The sequence below is a fragment of the Sinocyclocheilus rhinocerous genome, unplaced genomic scaffold (assembly GCF_001515625.1).
Source record: "Sinocyclocheilus rhinocerous isolate Xijiao unplaced genomic scaffold, SAMN03320098_v1.1 scaffold551, whole genome shotgun sequence".
In the NCBI taxonomy this organism is placed as follows: domain Eukaryota; kingdom Metazoa; phylum Chordata; class Actinopteri; order Cypriniformes; family Cyprinidae; genus Sinocyclocheilus; species Sinocyclocheilus rhinocerous.
Window position 1 is genome coordinate 971,339 of NW_015624564.1, and position 18,806 is coordinate 990,144.

Here is an 18,806-nt window from a genome sequence, read left to right on the forward strand (position 1 = left end):
TATTATAATAATATAAAAGTTATAATTATGTTTTTATTGAAACAAAATACAAGAGCCCTTGTTATACATGGCAATATGTATTTTCTGACATACATTCTGGCCAGTATTTGATCATGTATTGTTTTTGTTTGTGTGTAGTCTCTGTTAGAGAGGCAGGGTTTGCCAGTAATTTCAGGAGTGTCCTTGGCTGTGGACAAAAGTCACATGCAGCTGCCTCGGGGAATGTCAAGAACCAAGTCATTTGGTAATGTGTCATTTGGCACATACACAAATACAAACATTCACACAAATTCTCCTTTTTCAGAAACATAAACCAATGATATAAAAAGGGCTATTAAAACAATCAGAATTCTGAACTTTGTTCAAAACAATACACCCACAGTCTCACCGAGAACTGTTTTATAGGTGCTCCTGAAGATGAAAGAATCTCAGCCCTGATTGGAGAGCATCGCTTTCCAAGAAGCTCCTCAATGACTGACAGCTTTAGACAAGATAGTATTCCACCCCCTCCACAGACAGCTCCTCCACCACCTCCAACTCCCTACTTCCTAGATTCAGGGCCACCTCCATCCTTTCTTCCACCTCCGCCCCCTTCTCGCGCTGCCAACCAGAGCCGTTCAAGCTTCCGCCCAGGGGCAGAGCCCAAACTCCATGGCCCAGTCACGACAGACCGCCAGCGAAAAACACGCTCCATGATCATTCTTCAGGATACCACTCATTTGCCAGTGGAGCCTGCCCCTATTGCAAGACCACAAACGCCTACCTCTGGAGTGGTTCCTACTGAACGTGGTCGTAGGCGTGGACCACCTGTGGAGAATCCATATGCTAACGTAGGTCGTCTAAGTGCGGTCTATACTCCTACCAAGCCCCAGCGTAGAAAGAGCCCATTAGTCAAACAAGGACCAGTTGAGGAGGGAGCCGCTGCTCAGACTACTAGAGACCCCTCTCCTTTGGGAGGGTCACGGATTCCCCACAGCTGCCGAGCAGAGCAGTTCCAACAGCAGGTTCTCTCTGAGCGAGCTAGAATCACACCTCCAGGGGCCCGACGCAGGACCAGCGTTTTTCTATCTGTAGAAGGGGGTGCGACAGAGCCACATACAACCCCTTTACTTTCTCAGTCTCACTCCGTGGATGAGTTGGCTGAGTTGCCTCCACCTGCACCAATGCTTTCCCCTGGCCCACCACCAGGGGGCACCACTTTTATACACCCTCTAACAGGTCGACCACTGGATCCTTCTTCACCTCTAGCTCTTGCACTGGCTGCACGAGAACGTGCCCTAAGTGGCCGGAATACACCCACTCCTACACCTTCGCCCACACCTTCGCCCACTCAAGGTCGAGCAGTGGAAAGGCCAGAGACTGAAGGAGGAGCAACACCACCTGCTCCTCTCGAGGCACCTCCATCTAATTCCTGGAGAGACGAACCGGTCAGCATCACAGAAACAGCAAGCCAAGTGACTAGCGGTAGCCCTGGGTCTGGACGAAGCCTGGAAGAGACACTTGTCCCACCCAGCGTGCAAGGTGTCCAACCTGTGTTGATGGATACAGAACATACCCCACCAGCGGTCCCACCCACTCTACCTTCTCCTGCCCCTACCCTCTCAAATCTGACTGCTCGAAGTCTGACTATGAGCTCCGAGGAGGAAGCAGAGCCTTACACAGTGACACTTCCCCATGCGTTGCTCTCATCCAGTGATGAGGAAACCAGAGAGGAGCTTCGGAAGATAGGCCTCGTGCCGCCCCCTCAACCCTTCGCTAATGGCCTTCTAATTAAGGAAACACCCAAAGCCACTCTAAGCATTTCACCTAGTGGAGCACGGCCATCCATTGCAAAGACCTCCTCTGGAAAAGCAAGCGATTCTACGGCAGACTCTGGGGTTGAAGACCCACATATGGAGACCACCAGTACTGTTTCTACAGTCTCCAGCATGTCCACTTTGTCTTCAGAGAGCACAGACTCCACTCATGCTAGCAAACAACGTTCTGGGGTGGGGCGTGGTCGCCCCGCCCATCTCAGGGACCCACTGCTTAAACAGTCATCAGACAGTGAGCTGCTTCCACACCCACCCAGCACAGGCCCCAGCCGTCCACGCTACCTATTCCAAAGACGTTCCAAACTCTGGGGGGAGGACCCCCGGGCCCAAATGGGTGGGTCTGATGAAAGTCGGCCTGCTGCAATGGGGGCAGAGTTGCTAAGCAAAGACTCTCATTCACTGGGGGAGGAGCCACCAATGGGAGCGCCTCTTGACCCCGGCAGGAGATCACCTGTGGGAGGTGCCAGGTAGGAAAGACCTGCTAAAAATTGTACCAACTTGACAACAGCAGCACATTTTGCACACCTGCATGAAACACAACACAACTTTCAATATCATTTAGCAATACACCCACTTGACTTTTGACACCCTTAGCCACACACCTGGTTAAATTGCCTTTCCATAACACACATGTATGTGTGTGTCTGTATGTCCTTGCAGATGTGAGGAGAATGGAGGAGAGAGTAAATCGTAGGTTTTTAGCTCTGTGGGTAAAAACAACTCCTTGTCTAACTAACTTTCACTAAACCCTTTACTGCAGCCGTTAATCAAGCTGCAAATGTACTGTGGGCTTGTCTTAAAAGCTTATGGTAGTTCATTATGCAGTAACTGAGGCATTTCAGCTTCTGTCTGTCCTTGCGCAACGAAACTGGAATTTTCAGTGTACCGCTGAGGGCCAATCAAATTGCTTTTTAATAAAAAGTAAATGAAACAAATGTTGAATCTACATTTAGTTTATATTGCTGCATTGATTGTGGTAAGTTTATTGCAGCAAGTTTCGGATGTTTACAAAATGAAAACCGAAAGCATGCTGTGGTGGAAATACTGTGAAATGCTAATGCACCAATTCTTTATACCCTTTCTGAGGACTCCAGTTTTATATTAACTGCTCTAACTGTTATTTTATTGCATTAAGTTCTCACTGCATGCTCTGCACTATTTAAATTTTCACAAACCGCAATGTTTACAGTATTGGATCCGCATTCCTCTTCTCACATTAGCATTCCAGTAGTTTCCCAAAAGTACTGCAGTTAAAACTTTTTTGCTTCAGCTACACCTTCCTCTTTTTGACTTGTCTTTTAGGTTTTCACTGTCTCTCTCTCTCTTAGACTCTTTAGTAGTTTAGGGGAGCTTCACACCATCTCTCAGCGGAGTTACGGCACCACCTTCGCAATCCGGCCTGGCAGCCGATACCCAGTGACCCGTAGGACTCCAAGCCCTGGAGCTACACCAGAACGGAGTGAACCGTTGGGGCCTGTCCGTACATTTGGCCCTCATCACCACCATCACACAATCCTCAAGTCTTCTAGTCTAAGTTTGCCCCAGGAGCCCAAGGAGGTGCGTTTCGTAATGAGGAGCGCCAGTGCTCGAGCCCGCAGCCGTTCTCCATCCCCTTCTCCATGCGCCTCCCCCTGCCCTTCACCGGTACTGGGAGCCCCTCTCCTGGCCTTACGGCCATTCAGACAGCGCCCCCTAGCACTGTGGAGTAAGTTTGACGTTGGAGAGTGGCTAGAGAGTGTGGGACTAGGAGAACATCGTGCCCGCTTTTTGGAGCATGAGATTGAAGGCGCCCACCTGCCTGCACTGACCAAGGACGATATGGCAGAGTTAGGGGTGACGCGGGTGGGGCACCGAATGAACATCGAACGTGCACTGAAGCAGTTGCTTGAGAGTTGAGGAGAGCCAAAATGCAAGATATAGTTCCATCACTAAATAAATTAAATTTTACTATTAATATTTCAAGTTATTCCGAAGTCTAACGCCATTGATTCCAACCCACTTTATTTAGCATTGCACAGCCCTTATATAATATAGATTTGACTCCCACAAAATCCACCATGTTTCTTCACTAGTTTGCCACCTACTAAGAGTAAAAATAACATGATGGACAGGAGTGTGGACCTACTGCGCAATATCTACTATTTACAGCTACAGGTCTAAGAAAATTTAACTGGCCATGTTTTTAACTGGGTCTTCTGCACAATAACAAATGATATAGCCATGTTCTACAATCAAATGATGATGATGAAGGTGTGGCAAACATACAGACTGCTTTCACATTATCAGAGGAAGTTTAAGAATATCTTCACTGTCTGGATTTGTGTGCATTTCCTGCTTCCAGGAGAGAGACTTCTGAATTTTAGAAAGCAGCGTCAACTTGAATGCAAAGGAAAAGAGAAGTGCGGAAAACTCTTCTATAAGCAATGCCAATGCTTCCAAGTGCCCGGAATTTACAGTATGTTCACCGACCATTTTGCAACTTAACAGTAGATAGCCGTGTTAATGGTGATTATAAGATGCGTTGCAGCAACTTGACTTGGCATGTGAATGGAACATGTACAAGTAAGAAAGGATCTGACAATCTGCCCTAAACCAGGAGAATAAAACTTCTCCCAATACAAGTGTGGCCTTGAGGTAATACTGCCGCCATCTAAAATTTGTTAAAGATAGATATTTTCAGTCACTACATTCAATTTTATATGTATATGATATATATGGAGTTATATATTCAAAAAAGAAGAATGTATGAGAATAAGGTGAGATATACTTGTCTTATGCTCTGTGAGATTGTGTCATATTTGGTCTTACTTTCTATTTGTTATTTTATTTGTCAATTATCAACCAATACCCTAACATGAACGCAGTTACTCTTTTTCCCCATGGTATAACTTGTGATTTGTGAGTTATAAACATAATCTTTGGACTAGTTCATGGTCAGTTATTTAAGAATTTCATAATTACGGACAGACCTTTTTTGTCTATTATGAATAAATGCTCAGTACGACTGTATGTAGAATAACTGTTTCGTTTAAACAGGATTTGAAATACTATGGGTTGTAGGAATTTATTTGTTACCTTTTGTAAATGATAACTCAGCATCAGTCGATCATTTCATGCTGATCAATTTGTGAATTCAAGATGTAACAACATTTCTTTGCCATTATCTATTTGGTTATGTATTGTGCAATTACTCATTTGGGATTTAATTCCTATCAAGTCTTTCAGTTTAGAACAATATGAGCAACATATGCTACCTAAGGGCTTTTAACATAAAGAAATTAAATTGTTATTAAAAATGTTTTAATGCAGACTGCTAAACTGGTGAATTTGTCTGATCCCCAGTTATAGGCAAATCTACAATTTAAAGTAATAACGTGACACATCGCCAAAAACAAAGCTAGTGTTTATGGGCCTTAAAAAGCAGTGTGTCCCTGACCCTAATGACCTGTGAACATTTTCTGTTCCTAGTAAAAGTGTCAATTTTTTTTCTAGTATAACCAAATTACTAAAAGTAATCTAACTACATGCATATCTACTGTGAATATAGTTACTTTTCTCAATTTCTCATTTTAAAATCCCCAAGATTGTTATAAAATCAACCAAATGTTGAGATTATATTGTGTCAAAAAATTATCTGGTAACTAGTTTGATTGGTTTGTCGTGTTTGGTAAGGTGGAACAGTAGGCGTTGCTGTGGTTTAACTGCCAACAGAGGAGAAGAATCCTCACACTTGTCACTCCTCCGGTTGGTCAATTTGCACAAAGATGTGGGTGCTACTTTATAAGCCATCTGCATAAAATATTACTGTACTTCCCTCATCTGTCCCTGTCCTTCTCCCTCTCTTCCGATCCTCACTTTTACATTCTCAAACACAATTATGTAATTGAAACGGCACATAATCTGATGTAAAGATGTCATTTAAAGACAACACGATTAGTTTCCCTGAGCTTATAAAGCTGAAACGAGACGGTGGCCAACTCAGCCCAGCAGAGATAGGCACTTTTGTGCATGGAGTCACATCAGGAGACATCCAGAACAGCCAAATAGGTAAGGACATGATATTCACATAAATTCAGTGTACAGTTAAGACAAGTCAAGAAAACAACTGTGTTGCACCTGCACAGGTGCTATGCTAATGGCCATATGGCAGAAGGGCATGACTGGTGAAGGGACCGTACCATTGACGAGAGAGATGATGAACTCTGGGGAGACGTTTAAATGGCCGAAGGAATGGCTTGTGGTAGACAAACACTCAACCGGTGGGGTTGGAGACAAAGTCAGCCTTCCACTCGCTCCTGCTCTGGCTGCATGTGGCTGTAAGGTATAAGAAATGCCCTGTACTATATTTTAAACTATTGAACTCAAAAATCTACATTTTAAGAAAACAGTTCTGATGTAAAATGAATTAGAATTTTGGTGATTCTGCACTATTTCTGAGGCATATTTTCTACTCAATTACATTTTCCACCGCCAACCGCTCTAATTTGAAAATGATTGCAGCTGAGGTACTTTAGACATGTAGGGTTTTTTTCTAGGTGCCCATGATAAGTGGAAGAGGACTGGCACATACAGGCGGCACCCTTGACAAGCTTGAGTCTATCCGTGGGTTTAACGTTAACCAGTCAGTTGAACAGGTAATGTGGGTTTTCTTTATTCTTCAAATGATGGTTTGACTAATGATGCTCTAACTGGTTTGACTAGTCGTTACTCGTGACAAAAATGAAGAGATCGAATTTGGCCTATTAACTGTCAGATTGTAGTAAACACAATCCTCAGGTTCTATTATGACAATTATTATATTATTTAAATATTAAAAATGAGTATTAAGTAATACCTATAAATATGGCTAAATACTAATGCCATTAATATTTATGTTTGTGGTATTGTAAACTGAAGGACATTTCCAATACTACCACATAATCGTAATCCTGTTGCAACATGCTGAACAGGATTATTTTGTAAAAAGGATATTGTGCATCACTGTATGAGTCAGGTTATTTAGAAATTTCCAAAGTGAATAAGTCAAGGGTTTTTGAAATCTTGAAATCTGCATTTGGTGTTGTTTGCAAATGCTGAAGAAGCTACACTCTCTGAAAAAAAGGTACAAAATCTGTCACTGGGGCAGTACCTTTTCAAAAGGTACACTTTTGTACCTTTTAGGTACTGATATGTACACTTTAGGTACTAATATGTACCTTTAAGGTACTAATATGTACCTTTAAGGTACCAATATGGACTGTTTAGGTACAAAGGTTTGCCTTTTGAAAAGGTACCGCCCCAGTGACAGATTTTGTGCCTTTTTTTTTTCTGAGAGTGTATAGATTACAGTTTAACAGTTAACAGTTTATTAATAATAATAATAATAATAATAATACATATTCAATTTATTATTATTATTATTATTATTATTATTAACAGAATTAAATTTAAGTTACAGTTAATGTGAGCTTGTACTGATTTTATCCCACAATCTAACAGTTCTGACAAAAAAAAAACAGTGGAGCTGTTTGCAACAAAGTGCTAAAAATGTATCTTTCTTACACATCTCATGATGATTTGGTTTAGTTCCTTATTCTTTATTTGAAGTTCCAGTATAAAGTGCTGGTGAACAAATGGCATAAATGTAAAAAACAAATGTGATGAGCAGAAGCATGTCACACAAGAATATAACATTTAAGTATATATATATTTTTTTTTCTTCAGTAACTATAGAAACATTTCAGACTTGACAGCAGACCTTAACAGAATCATCTGTTCAGGAGCACTCATATCTAAGCGGGGAACCGACTGACTAATGCATACTGGCATACTGACATCATAAAATCCCAGTCTTCCATGTCTGTTCTAGTATTTTTTATTAACGTTGATATTGAATATGCACGTCATCAAATACATTTTTACCACTGACTGTAATCCTTATATAATTACATCTATGTAAATTAATGTAGCCCATGCACCGATTCATCACAGCATGCTGTCTCTCCCAAAAGCTACGATTTAGTATACGCAATATTTCACAAACACACTTCTTACTGGCCAAAGTTAGAAGTCAGAACTCAGTAAACGGTTACTAGCATTTAGTGGTTCAACGGATCACAAATCTCACGGTTCGGATCACATTACGGTTTTTAATTTAATTTATGGATCAGCAAGAAAAGAAAAATATTTCAATTTAACTTGCTTTCCATTTAGGCCCATTTATTACTTAAAGGCACAATATGTAATTTTTGCCACTAGAGGGGACGTATTCAAAAGAAACAAATAGACAAAGGCGTAGTTTGATGACGCCGTGACTGAGTATGGAATCATGGGAGTTCTTCATCCCCACAGCCGATGCAATCTGACGGGGCTCGGGCAGAAATCATGTTCATGGATGAGATAATGATTTATTAACGTAATAGAATGAAGCAGGGTGAGGCTGAAAGCCGTTGTGGAAGATGTGAACTAATCAAGTATAATCAATGTGAATCTAGCCATTTATGTATCAAGTTATTCTACTGTTATATTCATGTATCTGCCTGTGTATGTAAAGGCCTGCATGAGAATGGAATGTGCAGACATTGCAGCGGTACAGTATATGGTGGAGCGGCACACTCTATTTGGACATTAGACAAAATATATGATGAGGCCTCCTTGGTGCAGACATTACAAAAATACAGTATATGGTAAAGTTGCACGTCCTGTTTTGACATTAGACAAAATATATGATTAGGCCTCCTCGTTTCACTTAAAATAAATTCTACTGCTGGGTGGCAGGCTGGAGACACAGCCAAAAGAGGTAAAAGAGTTGATAAACAATAACCGTATGTATAAAATGTATTGAACATGAACATGCCTTCAGGAAAAAAACTGTATAATAGACTTTGCAGACATAGACTCGAGAGATTTTCTGCAGGATCTCTCGGTTTTATTGTCTCTGAATAATGAAATCTAAATTCTGGCATCAAAACCCCAAGACTTTGAGAATGATTCCTCACAGCAGCGGCAGAAGCCACCACACCGTCGAAGCGAAACGAGGCCGCTGAACGAGTGTGACACACGGCTCGAAAGCAGCGGAGCTTTTATTATGCCACAGTCGACCGCATCCGCTCCTTCCGGTCGTGCGTATGTGGGGGAAAAAATCAGCGCTGTTTTATCATACTAGATACATTTGAAAGTTTTGTTATAATGCTACTCTGTGCGGTCGTCACCGGTCTATAGATACATTTGAAAGTTTTGTTATAATGCTACTCTGTGCGGTCGTCACCGGTCTAATAAAACGCACAACATATTAAAGCGTCTTTGGTGTTTCCATATTTTCTACAAACCGGAAATCGAGGGGTTATGACGTCATTAACAGGTGACACAATGACACTATAGAACCGGTCCGTGTCACTAGTTAAAATTGCTTATTTCTCTGGATTTAAACATTTGAGATAATGTAAGTAGACAAGTCAGCAAAATATATAACACTGTTCTAGTGGTTTTTGGATATTTTAATAATAAAATCTTACATATTGTGCCTTTAAAGCGAAGTACTTCTTTGATACCATAGCAAATACTACTACATTAACTAAGAAAGTTTAAACATGATTAAAGAGACAAGAGAACAGCCAGTAAAAATAAGAACAAATACACAAATTACAAGCATAGATAAATACAACAGAATATGTTACAAATAAAATAAGGTTGGTAGTATTCAAATACAAGAAATGTAATAATTAGGGGAAATAACACTGCATAGTGTTCACTGTATAAATTAAATATAGATTTTTATCACAGCTGTTTTGTTGTTTGATGATCATTAATGACAGCAGCAGTATTTATAGGCCGCTGTCCCTTTAAGACCTGATGCACGGATCCGATATAACGATACACATCACATCCGATTTCTTTCTCAGCTGTTTTCATTCACTTGAGACATAACTGACTGCGTTTACCTGAATGATTGTCGAGATGGGTATTTTGTCATAATTGTATGTGTATGTGTCTGTTCAGAGGATTCAGAAGAGTTCGGTGTTCGCTTCATGTGTGTGCGGCTGTGCGCATAGAGTAACGAATCGAGTTCCCTTTCGCCTTTTCTCTCTGGAATTGTTTAAAATTCGCTTGCTTGTGTAAATACGAGCAAATGATAAACTTATACTCTATTATGGTTAAATTTTGCAATTAATCCGCGGATCACATGCGTGCCGAACCGTGGGGCTTGGTCCGTACGGAACACGGATCAACTACAATCCGTTTAACCACTAAAGTTACTAGCATTGTACTATTATTACAGTATTTTTGTAGTTTATTACGCAAAATTTGTATATTCATAAAATATCCAAATGCAGAGTGACAAATAAACCAGATATTAATTTATTAACATTTATGAACAATTTATTAATTATTATTTTTTAAAAAGCTAAATATATTGTAAAATGATATTATATGCTTCTAGGTGAAGCAGATTCTAGAGGATGTGGGCTGTTGCATTGTGGGACAGACAGAGAATCTGGTGCCAGCAGATCGTGTTCTCTACGCCATCAGAGATGCCACATCGACTGTTGATAGTCATCCTCTTATCATAAGTAAGATTAAACTGAAAAACTTCTCGTTGCAGTGTTAAGCCCACTTCTCATTATTATTGTTGTCCATGTTCTGCACAGGCTCCATCATCTCTAAGAAAGGAGCTGAAGGTCTGAGTACTCTTGTGTTAGATGTGAAGTTTGGCAGAGCTGCTCTGTATAAAGATGTGGACAGCGCTCGCTGTCTTGCTCAGTCACTGGTAAGAGAGATGCTAGTGTTTGAGCACATGTAGAAGGCATGTCATGACAATAAAATGCACTGGATATCCAGACAGTGACATCTTGCACGTAGTTGTTTTGGTGTCAAGAAAAGACAAGCAGTGGCCAAAGAGAAAACAAAAACATTTTGTAACTACTTTCATGGGGGAAAACAAGTCATGAGTTAAGCAATGCGTTAGACTGATCAAATTTAGACGTAAATATTTTTATCTATTTTTATCTAGGATAACCATGCAATTTATTTATTTTGTATTTTTTTGGAAAGTTGCACCCAAAATTCACTTGAATTGAAATATGATGCTTATAAGTCCATCGGGGTTGTGCAAAATTCAGAACTGAAGAATTAATGAGAATGAATTTAATCTGAATTAGACACAGCAAAATCTAAGTTGAAATGGAATGGCAGGAAGTTATTTACTGAATTGCAATGGACCCTTTTCACAGACTGTTTCCACAGTTATTAGTGTAAATCTAGTAAAAAAAATTTGTTTTAAATTTTCATTAAAATATCTAATTTTTTTTATTTAATGCAAATTTTTAACACTGTACTTTATGTTTATATTACCTTGGAAAAATTGTGTTAGCGCGAATGTGTTTCTAATATTTTTCTCTGTTGGTTCTGACCACCGTAATCTCTTGAAATTTTGAACGCTATCTTTTTTTTTTTTTTTTGCTATTATAGCAAATGTGAACAAAAAATATATTTGTTGTAGTTTCCATTCACCACTACACCCAGCTATGACAATTTTCGCTTCTGAGAACAATTTTCGGAAATGTGAAAAGGGTCCATTCAAAGAATTTCAACACATGCATTCTGGGACATGAAGTTTATTTAAAGTTATTTAAGTAATAAAGTTAAGTAATTTATGAAATGTATTGAAATATATACACTAAATTCAAATTTCAATAGAACTTTACCTCTCTGTAGTTCCCTCTGTCCAAAGGGCCTATACATTTTCAAACTTAAGATTTATGCTATGAAGATTTAAAAAGGCTTTGTTAAGCTATTATATTTCTACTTCCTTACATTCAATTTCAAATTGCAATTCTGCATCCTGTTTGCAACCTCAAATCAATTTCGAACCCAATTCAGGATTTGAATTGGCAAGTCATTCTTAATTTAACTATCATACAATACTGGTGCCAATTTGCTGATAGATCACTGTGGGCAACAAACTGGGTGTGAAAACAGGTGCAGTGCTTAGCCGGATGGATTCTCCTATTGGCCAGAGTGTAGGAAATGCAGTAGAGGTGTGTGAAGCCCTTGAGTGTCTTAAAGGACGAGGGTCAGATGATCTCAAGGAACTGGTGACAAATTTAGGTAAGGAGAAGGATCCACTTAAACATACTACTGTAAGATGACACAACAGAACTAAATTGTGATGTTCTTCAAGACAAACTGGCTACAAATGTCTGCAATAAACAAGCATAAAAGTGTCCATTGTATTTAGGTGGGCATCTATTGTGCATGTGTGGCCACTCCTGTACTCTAGAGAGTGGGAAAAAAGAAATCGCTCTGAAACTGGAGAATGGAGAAGCCCTGAAAAAGTTTGAGGCGATGCTGATGGCTCAGGTGGTGTCTGCAGATGTTGCACATTCCCTGTGCTCAAACGAGACCGACTACTTTAAGCACATGAAGCGTGCAGCACATCAGACAGAGCTTGAGGTGCCAGATAATGGTAATTATGTTCCATGTTCACGTTTGAAAATCAAATATGTTAATTATTTTATATAATGCCAACAGCACAGGCATGATTATAAACTGATCGCACAGAGCGCGCTATTAATATTCACTGTTATTCATCTACATGCAATCATCACGTCCATTATCTCAGCTGCAGCCATTGTGTGTGTATGTGTGAACTGTTTGATTGACAGGAGCCGTTTTGGACATTGACGGTTTGGCCCTGGCTGAAGTGCTGCATAAACTAGGGGCGGGACGTACTATATCAGGAGAAGAAATCGATCATAGTGTGGGAGCTGAGATCTTGGTTAAGATAGGACAGCAGATACAGAAAGGTTAGTCTCAATTATCTCAATATATGACTGTTTGGACTGAAAAACTTATATAGTTCTTACTAAAAAAAGTATAATGGCTACTAAAATAATTGTATGTGAAAGTGTTCAATATGCAACAATAAACACTGTGCTACAGCGATCGTATATAAAAGTCACACGACCACCACAATGCATGTTTACTTCAGCAAGTGGCTGCCAGTTGTCCTAGTAATAAAATAATGCCATTTTTAAATGTAATTAAAAATATCTATTTCTTTTTCATTTAAATTATAATCCAATTTTGCATAAAACGTTTAGCAGTCCTATCAAATGATGAGTCAAGACTGATATTAATATTGCTTTTGGTTCATCACACTGGAAATGAGTCAAATTGCATTGTGGGATATCACCCAGTATATATATCACTCAGTGTGCTTTGACACAAATGTGAAAATGTTAAATCAGAAATAATCATTCATACTATGAGCAGTAGGTCATATTTCACGTCAAAATCAAAAATAAAATAAAACAACTTTCGTCAATCTTTTATCTGCTTCAAGTTCAATAATTACACTGGAAATAGGTCAAATTGCATTGTGGGATTTATCTCCCAACTAGGGGTGTGCGATATTGATCAAAAATATCTATATTTTCTGGGATTTTATCGATAACGATAATTAGATTATATTTTGCTGAGTGTGTTATTGTGCTGGTACCTAAAGGACTGCCGTGGACAGCTGACTCCTACATTTTTTTATATTCTTCATATTCTGTGTGGTGGTCAGTTCACACTGAGAAAAAAAATTATCTTTTCCAATAAGTTTAAACTTATTTTTACATTTTATGGGCATTTTTACCTTTATAAAGCCATTTTTTCTAAAAGTGTCCATTATCTTTTGAGTGAAATTCTTAAATAATCAGTGAATTAGAATAATAAGACATCTGGGCTGTTACCAAGCAAATGAAATCAACACAGAAGCTGCATCTGAAGTGGCATTTAGATGTATTTACACACCTTTTAACGCAAGACATGAATGCATTTAACCTGCAATTATAAATGCATAAATAATCTTTTGATATATTAAACATAAAACGCTGAATACTGATATTTGAAATTATTTAAATAAAAGATACTTTGAATGTGAAATTAAAACCGCCAGCAGGTGGCAGCAAGTCACTGTTAATAAGTGAGTCATTGCGACTGAACCGAATCATTTAAACGGTTGATTCAATCAGGAACGAAACGCCGTCTTGTTGCACAGAGATGCAAAACAGCGTTGTGGCTTTGTTTGGAATTATTTTTGTTGTCGAAATAGAGCAAAAACAGGCAATATAGTGTCTAAAATGTCTCTTAATTAACTTCTTGTTTATTGAACTGTTGAAAAAATTTAATTCAATTTGTAATCATGGTAATATTTGGAGAAAAACGGCACTCTTCATGTGAAATTGATTAACTATATGAAATAGTATAAATATATACATTTTCTGACATCACGTCTTGCATTTGTGATCATTCTAAATGCATTTTAATAGACTGAATCATGCAGTGAAAGAACGCACTCTAATTTATGCGCACTAGTCTAGACTTCACGTAATGTATTCGTGTGCTCTGTTAGGGGTGTTTTCAAAATCAAAATCGCTCGATAACGTCAAATCGCACATCGTTAAAACAACAATTACGATATTATCGCAGACGATATATATTTGTTTGTTTATTTGTGTGTTTAAATAGTATGAGTAGTACTGTAGTAGTACAGTTTTTCAAAAATAGCCTGCCTTTATCTCTGTATAGCATTTAATCATCTGTATTGATACCCTATTGATTCAATTGGCAGGTGAATCATGGATCAGGATTCATCACAATTGCCCAGATCTGAGTACACACTATTCTGACCTGCAGAAAGCTTTGGTCATTGGCAGCCTCAAAGAATACAAGTCAGCATCACGTGTGGCAGAATTCATCCATCCAGATAATCCCAACATGTCATAACACACCCTCATTCAAAACATATTTTTTGTTTGTAACAAATATTTCAGATTCAGATGTACTGTTACCAAGATAAAGTTTTCTTCAAATGAAGCACTAGGGAGTTTTTACAATAAATACATGACAAAGACCAACACTGACCTATGAGCTCTGCATCTAGAGAATCTTTAAACATAATTGCTTACCCGTAGCTGAAATATTACTGTAGCCCAGGTCTGCTCAATCCTGTCCTGCAAAGTTTAGTTGCAGCTCTAAACAAAATCACCTAAACCAGATGATCAAAGCCTTCAGCTTGACTTGGAAATTGCAGCCAGGTGTGTTGGAGCAGGATTGAATACACTAGCACAGTAGATGAAATGCTGCCACCACTCACTCGCAGAGGAACTGCAGCATTACAGACCACAAACCTCCAGAAGAGCTCCAGAATCTCAGAAAACAGGGTCAGCTCTCGTCCTTCTTGTATAAAAAGCATCTATGATGATGCCTTAAGATATTCATAGATTTGTCAGAAGGTAAAAGGAATCTGATGCCACAATGTGAATTCCGTTTTGGTTTTCCAGAATGCCTTTAAGCATAACACTGGTGCCTCATTTTTATTTTTCAATTTAGCCTTTCTCTGCATATTTAATCAAACCAATAATTCAGTGCGATTATCTTTTTCTTTTTTTAATAAATAAGAGGTTGGAGTAGAGAATAGGGTGATCTTTGCTGCCACGTAGTGGTACAAATCATGTCCAACATGGCTGCAATGGTGAACCCCTAATTTAATTTGCACTTTTTCTACATCCTTAAAGTAATAGCTGGTTTTGGATATCTAGTGACATATCTAGACCATAGTTCATCCCAAATTCAAAAGCAAAATAATACTAAGTATTTTTTTTTGCCACTGTGACATCATTTTCACAATGAATTTCCAGAATGTCAGTAGCCAACATTTGAATTATTTAATTTAATGTGATTTTTTTTTTTTTTTTGTAAAAGTCTGAATTTTTTTGCTTTATTTAAATTTTTTTGGGGGGAAATGCTTGTCTGTAACACAAAAAAATAATGGCCCTAAAATGGGCTTCATTTTCTTTATGCAATAAAAATGTGTATTCCTTTGACTTTGTTGTGAAATATAACCTGGATATTTCTTTGAGAGATTCACCCAATCATATTTTACAGTTTATATTTATGACAGTCTTGTTTACATTTTAACTAGGAGTTGACCAGGAATCGGTTACGTACATCAGCCTTCACTGCCTTGTTTTTTGCCTTCAACAAAAATAAAAAGAAATATTGAAATCAAATGCTTTCCCATATTTTTTTATTTCAACACACGTAAAAAAGGATATGCATTCAGTCTATTTTCATCAAGATTAAAAAAGCAAAAAATATGGCTGCTTTTCAATGCCTGCAGATTTCCTAGGGTAAGTCTTCAAATGGAAACTGGGAATTTCATCTAAACATGGATTTTTCTGTCCTGGTTTGAGAGGCATCAGTGCGCCACAGAATTGAGTGGTTCTGCTCTTATGTTTCCAAGATCCAGCGCAGAATCAGTTTCTTCATCGATTTCACCGATTACGGCCCTGAAACATAAACATACAAGCCTTTAAAATCCACCAAAGTCCACAGTTGTTTTACACAAAGTAGCACAAATACTAGAAGAGGCATAATACATACACATTATCGCCTCTGACAATATACAGTCCCAGAACCACCTGCTCTACTCCCTGGGAAGAGCTGAACACCCGCTCATGGCTTTCATCCAGGATGAGATTGATTGTCTGATCGAAGCCCTTTAGCGTCCCCTAAGCACAAAACAACAAAAGTCATAAGCAGGCTCCTTTATTAATGCACATAAACAATGTTTATTTTAAGGAGATGAAACACTCACCACAATCATTCTCCCATCTGAAGTGACGATGGCAACCGTCCCTTGAATAATGCTGGTTAGGGAAATATCAGGCTCATGAAGACTTACATACACACACACAATCATATTCAATTAAATAATCAGTGTATAAACTGTAGTACACTAACAGAAGTAATTAAATATATTATGCATGCACAATAGCATAATTCTATGAAATAGATATAATTAGACACGTTACATGCATGCATTTATATATAGTATATGCGTAGTACATACTATACACACAATTAATCCATACATATTCACTATACTAAAAGGCGATAATGACTTTATCATGCTCATCATAACACACCAAAACACTTGATCGCGCGCCCATTGAAACACCGTCATGAAAACAACACAAAGCCACCAGCTATTGCTCTACAACATCACCATCATCAAGTGCATCAAAGGATACGGTTAATGTAACTCTCAAGAGCGGTAGACATCTCTGCTGGAGCGTGTTTAAATCCACCGGTTCTTGAGCACAACTACAACGAAACACATTCGTTCTGCTGAGCCGGAAATGAGAACGGGTGAGACTCGAGTAGTCGATGACCTATCGCGGCAGTACTAGTCGAGTAGGAGCAATAGAACCTGTGGTAATGTATTTGACAAGAAGATGGCGCACTCTATAGGTTTCTAACACGGAGGTCTATATAATACGCTTTCTAACGAGGAACCTTTGAGATTAGAATCAGTTCTTGGTGAAAAGGCAAATTGTTTCAAGGTCACAGTGGGGGCTGATGGAAATAGGCCTATTGATGGTGATGATGACGATGGAACTTAGCTACACAAAAGCATTGTGGTGGTTAATGAGACCGTGATGAGATGCTACTTTGATTTGTAGAATATCATATTGATGGTATTTACATGGTATTCCAAAGTATTTCAAATATTAATTTGACATTATCAGGATAAATGTCCAAATTAGCCTATGGTAATACCATTGTATATTTCCAAAAACAGACATGGTATGACCATGTGTTCTGCAAACTATGGCACTCCTTGGTACATTTATGAAGCTGGAGAAACAATTATCAAAACAATCCATTGCACAATCACAGCGAAAGGAAATTAACCACATGATCATTTTTCACATTCTGAACTCTGTCCAAACCCCTCATTAAAACACAAAACACCAAGCACAACACAGATGATTGTTCAAGTTAATCATTTATGTTGTTATGAGGAAGTGAACTTTCAGCCTGAGATGCCTTAGAAGGATCTCCAGGAAACCATTATGGTAACAAATGGTATATGAAACACACATAGGCTACTTGAACCAGAGAAGAAAAAATGGATGTATAAAATAAAATCCTTCCGACAGTTTAGACTTTTACCATACTGAATTGGACAAATAACAAGGGAAACCGATTAAGCAATACAGGTAATTAAAACCTTCACATTTGAAAATGACTTTCTGTGACAGTTTTGTATATTTGTGAAAGCTCTTCAAGTTATATGATCTTCTTGTAACTTATTTGTGTTCTCTGTTTCCATGCGGCATCTTTTAGATTTCACGTGGAGCTGTAACAGTTTGTTAAAGGCAACATGAAAGCAGACGACAAACTTCAGATCTTGAAATTCTTTCTAATGCTTGTCAATTCCTTCTTTGTGGTAAGATGAAATAACCATAGATTTGCATGTTACTGGCAAGGATTTTAGAGACATTTCTTGTTTATTACTTACAAAGAACTTCCTGGACTGCAGTCAAATATATTAATCATACAGTGGACATTGACATATACAGCCTATAATTTGATTAAGCATGTGCTTGATTTCTGCCAGCAGTGTGCAAAAGCATAGACTTCTGCGCCCGTCAAATAAACCAACTTAATTCATGCATGGCTACATGTACAAACAAGTAACAATTTACATGATCTTGACAGATTCTTGGCATCAGCATTTTTGCGTGTTCTGCTTGGATTTTATTTGATAAGGACAGCTTTGTTAGTGTTCTCAGCTCTGGTAAGTTTTCCTCTTTGTCATAGTCTATCATTATTCAAATTAGGAGTTACATCTTACACAATGCGTGTTATTGCAATTTGCCTTGTGTTACCTATAATAATGTTTTAGGTCATGATGTTTTCTCTAAAGTATAGTACTTTGCCGTAGCCGATCTGACTTTGGTGTGTTAGTGAAGCAAAATGTGTGGTCTCTCAGGACAGGAAGTGAAGGTGGTGGCTGGGGGGCTCTTTTTCATCGGCCTTGTTGTGGTTGTTGTGTCCTTGCTGGGTTGTGCTGGTGCCTATTTTGAGAGCAGATGTTTCATTATATTTGTAAGCATGATGCGCATAGACACTAATAACTTTTACCCTGTTTTCTGAGTTGCAATAAAAGCTCGC

At 38.6% G+C, this 18,806-nt stretch overlaps 3 protein-coding genes and 1 long non-coding RNA gene across 6 annotated transcripts in view; 2 read left to right on the forward strand and 2 right to left on the reverse strand.

Moving 5' to 3' along the window:
- Positions 1-5,663, forward strand: part of LOC107743477 (SH3 and multiple ankyrin repeat domains protein 3-like) — a 21,402-nt gene extending 15,739 nt beyond the window's left edge. Inside the window, exons 21-24 of one of the 2 annotated variants that reach the window (XM_016556701.1) lie at positions 139-244; positions 406-2,281; positions 2,475-2,504; positions 3,143-5,663. In XM_016556701.1, coding sequence (XP_016412187.1) covers positions 139-244; positions 406-2,281; positions 2,475-2,504; positions 3,143-3,710 — 2,580 coding nt within the window. In that variant the 3' untranslated portion in view covers positions 3,711-5,663. The remainder of the gene's footprint in view (positions 1-138; positions 245-405; positions 2,282-2,474; positions 2,505-3,142) is intronic. The other variant, XM_016556709.1, reaches the window with a different exon arrangement.
- Positions 1-15,347, reverse strand: part of LOC107743690 (uncharacterized) — an 18,805-nt gene extending 3,458 nt beyond the window's left edge. Inside the window, exon 1 of the long non-coding RNA XR_001640420.1 lies at positions 14,750-15,347. This is a non-coding gene — a long non-coding RNA (uncharacterized LOC107743690). The remainder of the gene's footprint in view (positions 1-14,749) is intronic.
- LOC107743597 (thymidine phosphorylase-like) lies at positions 5,706-14,758 on the forward strand. Its single transcript, XM_016556930.1, has 9 exons — positions 5,706-5,861; positions 5,939-6,135; positions 6,350-6,448; positions 10,234-10,363; positions 10,442-10,560; positions 11,738-11,900; positions 12,031-12,258; positions 12,458-12,598; positions 14,413-14,758. The coding sequence occupies exons 1-9, from the start codon at positions 5,726-5,728 to the stop codon at positions 14,565-14,567; spliced, it is 1,368 nt and encodes a 455-aa protein (XP_016412416.1). The 5' UTR covers positions 5,706-5,725; the 3' UTR covers positions 14,568-14,758.
- Positions 15,348-15,853: 506 nt separating the features above from the next.
- Positions 15,854-17,021, reverse strand: LOC107743661 (U6 snRNA-associated Sm-like protein LSm8). Of its 2 annotated transcripts, none has more exons than XM_016557030.1 (4): positions 16,877-17,021; positions 16,441-16,481; positions 16,227-16,354; positions 15,854-16,132 (listed from the first exon to the last, which is right to left on the reverse strand). In XM_016557030.1, exons 1-4 carry the CDS (start codon positions 16,905-16,907, stop codon positions 16,042-16,044), a joined length of 291 nt encoding a protein of 96 aa, XP_016412516.1. In that variant the 5' UTR covers positions 16,908-17,021; the 3' UTR covers positions 15,854-16,041. The 2 variants fall into 2 exon arrangements, with proteins under 2 accessions (XP_016412516.1, XP_016412508.1); XM_016557022.1 differs by lacking the exon at positions 16,877-17,021 and adding an exon at positions 16,772-16,870 and having other exon boundaries at positions 16,441-16,492.
- Positions 17,022-18,806: the final 1,785 nt, after the last annotated feature.

Coding starts and splice junctions, on each gene's coding strand:
- LOC107743597 (XM_016556930.1), top strand. CDS start 5,726: ATGTCATTTAAAGACAACACGATTAGTTTCCCTGAGCTTATAAAGCTG. Junction 5,862..5,938: donor CATCCAGAACAGCCAAATAG/GTAAGGACATGA, acceptor GCACCTGCACAG/GTGCTATGCTAATGGCCATA. Junction 10,561..11,737: donor GCTGTCTTGCTCAGTCACTG/GTAAGAGAGATG, acceptor ATTTGCTGATAG/ATCACTGTGGGCAACAAACT.
- LOC107743661 (XM_016557022.1), bottom strand. CDS start 16,809: ATGACGGTGTTTCAATGGGCGCGCGATCAAGTGTTTTG. Junction 16,493..16,771: donor GCGCGCGATCAAGTGTTTTG/GTGTGTTATGAT, acceptor TTCCCTAACCAG/CATTATTCAAGGGACGGTTG. Junction 16,355..16,440: donor CAGATGGGAGAATGATTGTG/GTGAGTGTTTCA, acceptor TTTTGTGCTTAG/GGGACGCTAAAGGGCTTCGA.